At 42.9% G+C, this 13,317-nt stretch overlaps 1 protein-coding gene across 2 annotated transcripts in view; it reads right to left on the bottom strand.

Moving 5' to 3' along the window:
- SGSM2 (small G protein signaling modulator 2) overlaps positions 1–4,639 on the bottom strand; it is a 475,991-nt gene extending 471,352 nt beyond the window's left edge. Inside the window, exon 1 of one of the 2 annotated variants that reach the window (XM_089683765.1) lies at positions 4,427–4,639. In XM_089683765.1, the coding sequence (XP_089539891.1) occupies positions 4,427–4,483 (57 nt within the window). In that variant the 5' untranslated portion in view covers positions 4,484–4,639. The remainder of the gene's footprint in view (positions 1–4,426) is intronic. The other variant, XM_089683766.1, reaches the window with a different exon arrangement.
- Positions 4,640–13,317: the final 8,678 nt, after the last annotated feature.

The following is a 13,317-nucleotide window of genomic DNA, read 5'->3' as shown; positions in this document are numbered from 1 at the left end:
TGCACTATACTATACATTTCTTTAAAACACCCTGCCCCTAAAAACAAATATTACAGTTTCAGGCAGATGACTGCTTTACATTATACACCAGCTTCCTAAGATGCCGATGGACACCAATAAAGAGGTCCTCACAGTTTCCACCCCAGATATGGCATAGTAAGCCAGTGAGCGAGTCAGTCTACCAGAGTCCACCTCCCCGAAATATTCATTGTGAGGTGACTGGCCTTTATAAAAATCCATTGCTTTTTTTTAATCATGTAATTGTATAAAACATACTGTTCCACTGCTATGTGCTAAATATAGATCACTCCATTTTTGCCACCTAAGAATTTATAAATGAAAAATAGAGTTGAACATGATTTCCCAAACTTTTCCCAATACACCAATCAGAAATGTACAATGCAGTTCTCTACAAGGGCGTTAGGATGATTAATATTGATATTGCAATAATTATTTCAGTTTTACATTACATAAGAGCTTCTAAAAACTGTGATGGGCACTGACAGAGAGGTCCTTGCAGTTTCCAGCCCCAGAAATAACATAGCAGGCCAGTGAGCGATTCAGTCCACCAGAATCCACCTCCCTGAAATATTCATTGTGAGTTAGATGAGCTTTTGGATAAGAAAATGTTTAATTTTTTTTTACTCATGTAATTGTATAAAATATGTTGTTCCTCTGCTATGCACTAAATGTAGATCACTGAAAGGCTCAAATAATTAATAAATGGGAAATAGAGTTGAACATATCACTATAAACCAATCAGAAATGTACAATGTAGTCCTCTACAAGGGTATGATGAGGATTACTAGTTCTAACCTTTATGAAAACAAACTTTAGACAGTTACTACATCCAGTCGTATGGCCACCTGTGAGAACAGCAATAATCCTAAACAAAAAATAAAATAATAGAACCTTAAGCTATATACATTGATCAACTTTTATAGCCTTTGCCTAAACGACGCCTGTCTTGTGTTATGGTACATCCATCTTTTTACTGTACATCTCAAAGAAATGGCTCTCAGATTAAAAATATAAAACACAGTTCTATGCCTGAAATGATTCAAGAAGATCAGTGGGGATGGTGCATAAAAATGGAAACAAACGGAGAAAGGGCTGCGGGCTCCAACAGCCAATTCATTTCTTTTTTTTTTTTTTTTTTTTTATCAAACCTGTGCTCAACAAGTGTAACAATGATTACAAAGGGAAACTCTTGCACTTTTCGTTAGTCCAGTGCCAGAGCCTTTTCTTCTTCTATTGGTGAGAACATTAAATATCAAATCATAACAGACTTGCAAAATATTACATTGCTTTTGTATATTTGCTACATTGCCTCTGCTGTGCTTGTATTGCAACTATTGTCATTTTAATTTACAAATACAGTATTTGTAAACTGATCTAATAAGGATTGTAACATTGAATAAAGGACTGGAGTAAAACACATTTAAAATGATTTCAAATCCTCAGATGCTAGTATCCCATAGACAGAGTGAAAATGTGTAACTACAATATAATGTATCACAAAGTTTAAATAGCATGCTGGATACAATTCCTAAGGCAATTCTTTGTGCAGAGTCCATGTATGCACCACAATAAACTATACAGCACACCCTAGACCAGCATATCTCAACATTTTTAACATGGAGGATCCCTTGAAATAACTTTCTGGTCTCAGAAAACCCCAGCTAATAATTTCTATATATGCTGCTCATTGTACATTAGTGGGATAGTCAGTGGAGAGAATGCTCCTTACATTTGTGGTCATTGGGAAGAATCCCCGTTTTATGGTGGGCACACACGCTTGGATTCCATTATCTGATCTACGTGCAATTTGGTCCAAACAATGGAATCCGCAAACTAGTAAATAAGCATAGTTTTCCTTCTGATCAATTTTGACTCAGTGTAGATTGAGATTGATCAAACTGAATTGATTGGCCAGAGCAGAAAATGATTAATCATGCTGCATTGATCAGCAACACCGAAATGCATTGTCCATTAATTTGATTATTTCTCGTTGCACCAGAGTATAAGATTGCATGAAGAAAACAGAGATGGGGGTGACCATTTATGATCATATCTACTAACTATCCATCAAAATTTACTGTCCCATATGTGGCATAATGATGTATAACTATAGATTGATTATTCATATTGGGAGAGATCAATCAGAAAATAATTGATCATTTATTGAAGCATGTATGATCACCTTTACAGGTAGTTAAGATCATTGCTGTCAGTAGTGGCTTATCTAAAATACAGAAATTGGTCATTGATCAAGAAACCCTTAGCAACCTCTGGAGGAAGCCTAAGGTTCCATGGAACCCAGTTTGAAAATGGTTGGTCAGTGGGAAATATGCTCCTTACGTTTGTGGTCAGTAGTAACAAAGCTCCTTACAGATAGCTAAAAAAGACCATTGGTGTCAGTAGAAACCTATCTGAGAGGCAAATATTGCTCAAGGAACCCCTAGCAACCTCTGGAGGAACTCTCATTGAGAAAGGTTACATAAACAGTAAATCATGCTTATAAATCCATGTCAACGCATTTCACGGTCAAAATCTGCGTCTCTGCTGGGTTGGCCATTGAGTAGCCAAAATTGTACTTTAAACCCAGTCCCGAAGAAGTGTATTTTGAATGTAAAATGCATCAACATGGGTTTCTAGGCATGATTTACTGTCCATGGAACCTTTCTCAACCAGGGTTCCTCCAGAATCGCTAGGGGTTCCTTGAGCAATGTCCACCTCTCCGATAAGTTTCTACTGACACCAATGATCTCGTTTTGCTATCTGTAAGGAGCTTTATGACTATTGACTACAACTATAAGGAGCATTCTTCCCAATGACCAAGACACTAATGTACAGTAAGCTGCAGATATAGTCATTCTTAGCAGGGGTTACCTAAAGCCAGAAAGTTATTTCAATGGTTCCTCTGCATTAAACAGGTTGGGAAACGTTGGTCTATGACGTAATCTACATGCTATTGCCATCAGAAACCAGTATGGATTCTGTGTATGAACAAAAGATATGTTTTTTCTGGACACATATCCTTGTGAATTTTGTGTTGATAAAACTTGGAGACTATGAAGGAAATTTACTAAGATTGGAGCAGCTGTGCATGCCAACCAATCAGCTTCTAGCTTTCACTTTCACAGCTTAACTGAACACACTGAAGTAAGAAGCTAATTGGTTACCATGCACAGCTGTTCCTGATCTGCTGCCCCAGTTTTAGTAAATCCCCCCAACATTGCATATTGTAGTCCAGATGCTGAATACAAACTTCCTTTTCTTCACTCATTATGTTCATTTAATATAATAATGACCTGTTACATACAAACATATGTGAAGTATAAAGCTGATGAGTGTGCGAATTGTGGCTTACTATGACAAGGGAAAAGGGCTAAAGCAGTATTAAAACCAAATCCAAAAATGTAATATATTGCAACTTAGCAATTATTAGATGGCTGCATTCATTTTTTTTTTAATGTTTTTTTTTCCCCTCTGTTTTCACCTGTTGATCTGGTCAGTAACACACCCCCTGTATTAGTGCCCCCACTCTGGCTGAAGGAGCAACAGAGGCACCTTTGGACAGCAGCATTGTTGGTGGGGGTTCACTGCACTAGCAGATATAGATACACTAAACAAATTGAAGCCACACTCCACCTAACACTTTACAGCAGTTTAGTTCCTTTTGGGATAAAAGATTTGAGTAAATAAAAGCTGATCATTGTAAGCACCCATGTCTAATGGTAAATGGTTTGTCTCAACTCTCCAACAGCTACATCTACAGGACAGTGTGTTCTGTTGAAAAAAACGACAGACTTACTGGCAGGATCACCAAAACCTAACAAGAGAAAACAAATGCAGCCACCATATCTAGGAACTTGTAAATTGCAATATTATAAATGCTTGCTTTAAAAACCATTATTGGTGGTCACACCGACCCCCTCCCCCCCCCCCCCTGTATAGTACATACCCCCTATACATAGCCATGTACTCCTTCTATAAACAAGTAACACTTTGTATTTATCTGTACAGATCAGCTCACACTAGCACCCAATCCATGTTTTGGTGATTGTATTGCCCATATAAATAAATAATGATACAGAAACTCTGTCCTCCCTGTAGGATGACTATTTCCCTAGGAAAGCAACAATTCCCGGTGTCATCCAATGGCACCAAGTACAAGAGTTGTGGTGCAATGTGCAGACATGGAGGGCAGCCTGCAGGGATGTAGACAGCTGTGATCAGGGAATGGAGCCTTCATGGTGGAGGAGTACATGTATGTTCTGTACATGTCCACACAATGACCACACTGACATCCTCTGCTGCGCTACACATCGAAATGTATGCAGTGTGCTGGGGACATCAGATGGCCATTGTGCTCACAATCGTCTCCCATGCAATGTGCACACGTGTGTTCGGTTCCATGTACCTCCTTCTTGACGTTCCATAGCAGCTTCTCCTTGACGCTGTCATCGGAGCAGCTCATGGTGCAGGAACAGGTGGGATGAGATGGCTGAGGAAGGATGGCTGCTCACCCAGGAGCACCTTAGCCCGGATTTGTAGCTGATGCTCTTGGCAGTGATGCTCCCCCTACTGCTGCTGATGCTGCCGCTGCTGTCATTCCCCAGAACTCGCCGTGACGTCATGCGGACGGCCGCCCCGCCCTCCTTTTTTTTGTGTTTTCCGCTCACGGTGCCGCCCCTTTCTAATGGACAGCGGGCTGACCGCGTCCCGGGCGCGTCCATGGCAACCGAGAGGAGGAGGGAGGAGGACCAGGGTGGGGAGGTGATGGAGAGAGCTACATACTCGCTTCATCCAGGGAATGGATTCATCTGAATCCTTCTATACCATTAATTCTTCTATACCACGGCAAAAAAATAACGGGATCAAGCCACTCAATGACATTTACGTCACCAATTATGACATTTCCCTCCCAAAAATGATAAATAAAAAAATAAGCATTTTTTTTGTAATAGAAAATTACTTAGAACCGCCAAACAATATCTATCTATCTACCTACCTATCTACCTACTTACCTGTCTACCTACTTACCTACGTAGTTACCTACCAGGGACGGACTGACAACTCATGGGCAGGGACGGACTGACCATTTGGAAACTCGGACACTGCCCGAGGGCCCAGGGTCAGTAGGGGGGCCATGAGATGCCCCTGGTACCTTTTTCATAGGCTTTTTTGAGTTTGGGCAAGGACACAGGGGCCCCATGATCCCCTATTGCCCGGGGGCTCCATGAGTTGGCAGTCCGCCCCTGGTCATGGGGCTCCCAGGCAATAGGAAATCATGGGGCCCCTGTGTCCTCGCCCACATTCAAGCCACACCCAAAAAAGCCTATGAAAGGTACCAGGGGCATCTCATGGGGCCCCCTACTGACCCCGGGCCCTCGGGCACTGCCCGAGTACCTAAATGGTCAGTCTGCCCCTGCTACCTACCTACCTATCTACCTACTTATCTATCTATCTACCTACCTATCTACCTACCTATCTTTTTTAATTAATTTTGTTTTTATTTTTTTTTTTAAGCAAAGGCCCTTGAAAATAAAATGGTGAGTGTGTCGCAATTTTTTTATGTCACATGGTATTTGCGCAGCGGTTTTTCGAACACAATTTTTTTGGAAAAAAATACACATTAATCCATTTTAGTGAACAAAAACACAATACCCAATTTTTTGGTGAAATATAAAAGATGATGTTACGCTGAGTAAATAAATACTTAACATGTCACAATTTAACCACATGCCCTCCAGAAGATTTACCCCTGCCCCCCTTCCTGAGCAGGCCATTTTTGGGATACGGTGCTGCTGTGCAGGGAGATACAAAGCAGCATGTCCATGCTAACAGGAGAGAGATCTGTGTTGTTTACATACAGATGTCTCCTCTCTCAGCTCTGCCAACAATCACCGTGTCTTGGCCAGGAATCACCAGCCTGGAATTGGTGATTGACATATCCAGCAACCAATAGCAGCGTGGGTAGGGCGGCGCAAGTGCGCCCTCTGCCCAGAAATGCGAAATATATTTAGGTATCTTGCACAGCAAAGCTGCCCTGTAGCAGCATATCTGCTATGGGGCGGCTCTTAAGTGGTTAAAATTGCATATGGTGACAAACTACTGTACTTAACAATAGGCGACACTTTTAATGTCTTTACAGGTTACCAGGGGTGGACTGACCACTCATGGGGCCCCCGGCAATAGGGGATCATGGGGCCCCTGTGTCCTTGCCCAAACTCAAAAATGCCCAAACTCAAAATACTAATTTAAAGTTGGTGCTAGAATTATAGCTTTCGCTGTAACGCCAGTGGCTATTCCCTTACGTGTGTGGTGCGATCACTGGTTATATATGCATGTGGGACCTATGTATGTGTTCACCTTTGCGTGTGAGCAAGGGGCAGCGGGGCACTTAACATTTTGAAAAATTATTTTATTAGCATTTCTTTTACACTGTCTCTTTCATTTTTTATCACTTTTATTACTATCAAAAGGGATGGACAACATTCTTGTGATAGCATGGGCAGTGACAGGTACTCTTTACTGAGAGATATAGGGTCTATTAGATTTTTCCTCTGCTCCTAAAGCAGCTGATCAAACTGAAGTCAGATGCTGCTACAAGTAATGGTAACGACTTGTAAGGCCTGGTTCACACCTATGTGTTTTTTAGTGCATTTTTCATTTTTCAGAAACGCACTACAGTCCATTTAATATGGTTTCCTATGGATGTAGTTCACATCCGTGTGTGTTGAGCCGTTGTGTTTTTTGGAAAGGGTCAGTGACTTTTTTTTCCAGCAGCAGATTTGCGTTTTGCCTTTAATAAATGTCAATGGACTCACACCAAAAACACAAGTGGTGCACTTTTGATGTTTTTTATGTGTTTTGCATTTAATAGGAACGTATGACACTTCTGGTCATGTAGTGCAACTTTGATGTGACTTTACACTCTCTGGCACTCAAGTAGCATCAAAGTCGCATCAAAGTAGTGCAAGAACATTTATGTGCCACATGTTAGGGATAGGGTTAAATGTTAAGGTTAAGAGCAAGGGAGAGGGTTAAATGTTAGGGTTAGGATTAAGGGCTAGGCATATTGCTAAATGTGAGGGTTAGGGTGAAGCGTTAGGGTTCAATGCTAGGGTTAAACGTTGGTGCAAGGGTTAGAGTTAGCGATAATTGTTGGGGTTAGCAGTAATTGTTAGGGTTAAAACGCTAACCCTTTAACCCCTATCCCTAATGGTTACCACTAACCCTAAGGTTTAATACTAACCCTAACATTTAACCCAAACGTTAGGCCTTAACCCCAACATTTAACCTAACCCTAGGCCTTAACCCTAACATTTAACCCTAACCCTAGACCTTAACCCTAACATTTAACCTAAACCCTAGGCCTTAACCCTAACATTTAACCCTAACCCTAAGCCTTAACCTTAACATTTAACCCAAACGCTAGGACTTAACGCTAACATTTAACCCCAACCCTAGGCCCTAACATTTAACCTAAACCCTAGGCCTTAACCCTAACATTTAACCTAAACCCTAGGCCTTAACCCTAACATTTAACCCTAACCCTAGGCCTTAACCCTAACATTTAACCCAAACACTAGGCCTTAACCCTAACATTTAACCCTAACCCTAGGCCTTAACCCTAACATTTAACCCAAACACTAGGCCTTAACCCTAACATTTAACCCTAACCCTAGGCCTTAACCCTAACATTTAACCCTAACCCTAGACCTTAACCCTAACATTTAACCCAAACCCTAGGCCTTAACCCTAACATTTAACCCTAACCCTAGGTCTTAACCCTAACATTTAACCCTAACCCTATGCCTTAACCCTAACAGTTAACCCAAACGCTAGGCCTTAACCCTAACATCTAACCCTAGGCCTTAACCCTAACATTTAACCCTAACCCTAGGCCTTAACCCTAACATTTAACCCTAACACTAGACCTTAACGCTAACATTTAACCCTAACCCTAGACCTTAACCCTAACATTTAACCCAAATGTTAGGCCTTAACGCTAACACTTAACCCTAACCCTAGACCTTAACCCTAACATTTAACCCAAATCCTAGGCCTTAACCCTAACATTTAACCCTAACCCTAGACCTTAACCCTAACATTTAACCCTAACCCTAGGCCTTAACCCTAACATTTAACCCTAACCCTAGACCTTAACCCTAACATTTAACCCTAACCCTAGGCCTTAACCCTAACATTTAACCTAAACCCTAGGCCTTAACCCTAACATTTAACCCTAACCCTAGGCCCTAACCCTAACATTTAACCCAAACGCTAGGCCTTAACCCTAACATTTAACCCTAACCCTAGGCCCTAACCCTAACATTTAACCCAAACGCTAGGCCTTAACTCTAACATCTAACCCTAGGCCTTAACCCTAACATTTAACCCTAACCCTAGGCCTTAACCCAAACATTTAACCCAAACCCTAGACCTTAACCCTAACATTTAACCCTAACCCTAGGCCTTAACCCTAACATTTAACCCAAACCCTAGGCCTTAACCCTAACATTTAACCCTAACCCTAGGCCTTAACCCTAACATTTAACCCTAACCCTATGCCTTAACCCTAACATTTAACCCAAACGCTAGGCCTTAACCCTAACATCTAACCCTAACCCTAGGCCTTAACCCTAACATTTAACCCTAGCCCTATGCCTTAACCCTAACATTTAACCCAAACGCTAGACCTTAACCGTAACATTTAACCCTAATCCTAGGCCTTAACCCTAACATTTAACCCTAGCCCTATGCCTTAACCCTAACATTTAACCCAAATGCTAGGCCTTAACCCTAACATTTAACCCTAACCCTAGGCCTTAACCCTAACATTTAACCCTAGCCCTATGCCTTAACCCTAACATTTAACCCAAACGCTAGGCCTTAACCCTAACATCTAACCCTAGGCCTTAACCCTAACATTTAACCCTAACCCTAGACCTTAACCCTAACATTACCCCAAACCCTAGACCTTAACCCTAACATTTAACATTTAACCCTAACCCTCCTCAAATTGAACCTTTCCAAAACCGAGCTCCTAATTATCCCCCCAGCCCGTGCCCCCCCATCCTCTCCATCACGACCAACAACGCCACCATCAGTCCCACCCCACAAGCCAAAGTCCTAGGTGTCACTCTAGACTCAAACCTGTCCTTCCAACCCCATGTCCAATTGTTGGCAAACTCATGAAGGCTCCACCTCCGCAACGTCTCCAAAATACATACGTTCCTAACCCAAGACACTACTAAACAACTCGGTCACTCCCTTATTATCTCACGCCTGGGCTACTGCAACTCCCTTCTCACCAGCCTACCCCAACACAGGCTATACCCACTTCAGTCTATCCTGAACTCTGCGGCCAGACTCATCCACCTTGCCAACCGCTCCGCTTCTGCCACCCCCCTCTGTCATTCCCTCCACTGGCTTCCGATTGCCCAACGCATTAAATGCAAAATACTAACACTGACATACAAAGCAATTCATAACGCTGCCCCTAACTACCTCACTGACCTGATACCCAAATACCGCCCAACCTGTACTCTTCGCTCCTCACAAGACCTCCTACTTTCTAGCTCCCTGGTCTCCTCCTCCCATGCCTGACTTCAGGACTTCTCCAGGACTTCCCCCATCCTCTGGAACTCACTACCCCAACCCATCAGACTGTCACCTACCCTCCTCACCTTAAGGCGCACCCATGAAAACCCATGTCTTCAAGGAAGCTTACCCCACCCTCATTTAACAGCCGATCTCCTCCATTCCTCCTACCACTCCATCCCCCACAGCCACTTCCTCCTGTACCACTATCCCCTCCCTCCTAAATTGTAAGCTCGAAAGAGCAGGGCCCTCGAACCCCTCGTGTATTGTTTTGTTACTGTATTGTCTCATGTTCTGTCCCCCACTATAATGTACAGCGCTGAGCAAACCTTTTGGCGCTATATAAATACTGTATAATAATAATAATAATAATAACCCTAGGCCTTAACCCTACCATTTAACCCTAACCCTAGATCTTAACCCTAACATTTAACCCTAACCCTAAGCCTTAACCCTAATATTTAACCCTAACGCTAAGCCTTAACCCTAACATTTAACCCTAACCCTAGGCCTTAACCCTAACATGTAACCCCAACCCTAGGCCTTAACCCTAACATTTAGCCCAAACCCTAGGCCTTAACCCTAACATTTAGCCCAAACCCTAGGCCTTAACCCTAACCCTAGGCCTTAACCCTAACATTTAACCCAAACCCTAGGCCTTAACCCTAACATTTAACCCTAACCCTAGGCCTTAACCCTAACATTTAACCCAAACCCTAGGCCTCAACCCTTACATTTAACCCTAACCCTAGGCCTTAACCCTAACATTTAACCCAAACCCTAGGCCTTAACCCTTACATTTAACCCTAACCCTAGGCCTTAACCCTAACATTTAACCCAAACCCTAGCCCAGGGGTGTCAAACTGGCGTCCCTCCAGCTGTTGCGAAACTTCAAGTCCCATCATGCCTCTGCCTTTGGGAGTCATGCTTGTAACTTTCAGCCTTGCAATGCCTCATGGGACTAGTAGTTTGGCAAAAGCTGGAGTTTGACACCCCTGCGGGGAAGCCCTTAGCTCTAGCCCTTAGCCATAACCTTACCATGCAACTTTGGACACATAAAGGTACCTGCACTACTCTTATGTGACTTTGATGCTACTTGAGTGTGAGTGTAAAGTCACATCAAAGTTGCACTACATAAACAGAACTGTTATAGTTTCCTATTAGCAAAAACAAACCCCCAAAACGCAACACGCATCAAAATTGCATATTCGAAAATGCAAAACACACTGGAAAAATGCATCAAACACAACATAAAATACATATGAACCTGGCCTAAACAAAAAACCCCAAAAAAACGTAAGTGACAAAATCTCGTTGCTTCAGGTTTTATAGACCATAGAGTTGATTGGGGAACTTCTGTTCCTCCATCATTTCTATGGTACACAGCCATTCCCAGGCTCCCAAGTGGAAAGGGAGAGCCCGCAAAGGCAGCAGAAGGCAGCGGGGAGGACCACTAGTGCCACATATAAAAGCAATTCAGTTGCTGATTCAGCATCACTGGCTGAAAAGATTGATACCAGTCTCATGACTGCAGCTGCAACCATGGGCCCAGTATAACCACTTAAACCAGAGGACATAAGGGTACATCCTATGGGTGGGAAGTGGTAATGTAGATGATGGAGAGATAAAGCGGAACTCAACTGTATCTGCGCACCACAATCACTATTTTATTATTTTTTAATATTCAAAGAAAACTCCCACATCCATCCATGTCTCCATTTTTCATTTTGAGAAAACACGTTGAAAAACATCCCTCGCACTTCTAGCCGGGGCAATCTTGAGTAAGGGCAGATGATTCCAGACGAAAGAAAAAAAATGCCATGAAGACTCCTGGGATGTTTGACATCATTTTGGCCAAGGCCAGAAACCAGGAAGCAACTGAAGAGTATACACCAATCAGCCATAACTTGACGTGTTAAGTGAGCAACATCGATTTTCTCATTACAGTGGCATCTGAAAGTGTTTGGTAGCAAGTAAACATGTTGTCCCTGAAGTTGATGTGTTGAAAACAGAAAAAAAATAGGCAGTGCAGTTTGTTGTGTATGGGGATAAGTAGCTGCTCATCCTGATCCATGTCCATAGCACCTACAATGAGCACATGATCTGGACCACAGAGCAATGGAGGAAGGTGGCCTGGTCTGATGTATTATGTTTTCTTTTACATCATGTGGATGGCCAGGTGCATGTGCATCAATTACCTTGGGAAGAGATGGCACCTGGGTGCAGTATGGGAAGAAGGAGGAAATGTAATGCTTTGGACAATGTTCTGCTGGGAAATATTGATCTTGCCATTCATATGGATGTTAATTGACATGTACCACCTACCTAAACATTGTTGCTAACCAAGTATACCCCCTCATGGGAACAGTATTCCCTGATGGCAGTGGCCTCTTTCACCAGGATAATGTGCCCTGCCACACTGCAAAAATGGTTCAAGAATGATTTGAGGAACATAACAATGAGTTTGAGGTTTTGATTTGGTCTTCAAATTCTTCAGATCTTATTCCAATCAAGCATCTGTAGGATGTGCTGGAAAAATAAGTCTAACCCATGGAGGCCCCATCTTACAACTTACAGGAATCAAACGATCTGCTTGGTGCCAGATATCACAGCATGCCTTCAGAGGTCTAGTGGCATCTATGCCAATAGGTCAGGGCTGTTTTGGGGGCAAAAGGAGAACCTACTCAATATTAAGTGGGTGGTTATAAAATTATGGTCAATCGGTTTAAAAAAAGTAAAACAAGTAAATATAGTATACATTCCTATCTAACGTAAGACATATCTCCATACTGCCATTTACCTCTAAACTCCTAGAACGCTTAGTCTACAATCTCCTGAGCTCCCATCTCACCAGCAACAACCTTCTCGACCCTTTATAGTCCTGCTTCCGCCCCTTACACTCCACCGAAACTGCCCTACTCAAACTCACCAATGACCTACTAACCACCAAAACCAATGGCCACTATACTATACTCCTACTACTTGACCTCTCTGCTGCTTTTGACACGGTTGACCACCCCCTCCTCCTCAAAAAACTGCACTCTCTTGGCCTCAGAGACTCCGCTCTCTCCTGGTTCTCCTCTTATCTATCGCAGCGCTCCTTCAGTGTTACCTAAAATGCTGCCACCTCCCCTTCACTCCCTCTCTCTGTTGGAGTCCCTCAAAGTTCTGTCCTCGGACCCCTTCTCTTCTCTATCTACACCTCCTCCCTTGGCCAATTGATAAACTCCCACGGCTTCAAATACCATCTCTATGCCGCCGACACACAAATCTATCTGTCTACCCCTCACCTCACCCCCTCAGTCTCCAATCGCATCACCAGCCTACTAAGTGACATATCGGACAGGATGTCACTCTACTTCCTCAAACTCAACCTTTCCAAAACTGAGCTCCTAGTATTCCCTCCAGCCCGTGCCCCCCCCGACTTCCCCATCAAGGTCAACAACACTATCATCAGTCCCTTCCCTCATGCCAGGGTACTAGGAGTAATCCTAGACTCCAATCTGTCCTTTCAGCCCCAGGTCCAATCGCTGACAAACTCATGTAGACTTCACCTTTACAACATCTCCAAGATACGTCCGTTCCTAACCTCTGAAACCACTAAGCAACTTATTCACTCCCTTATTATATCACGCCTCGACTACTGTAACTCCCTCCTCACTGGCCTACCTCATCGCAGGCTATTCCCTCTTCAGTCCATCA

Source organism: Staurois parvus, unplaced genomic scaffold, assembly GCF_062004578.1.
Source record: "Staurois parvus isolate SC_StPar_1 unplaced genomic scaffold, SC_StPar_1.0 ptg000321l, whole genome shotgun sequence".
NCBI lineage: Eukaryota > Metazoa > Chordata > Amphibia > Anura > Ranidae > Staurois > Staurois parvus.
The sequence above is the reverse complement of the archived record's forward strand: the minus strand, read 5'-3'. Positions and strand labels throughout refer to the sequence as shown.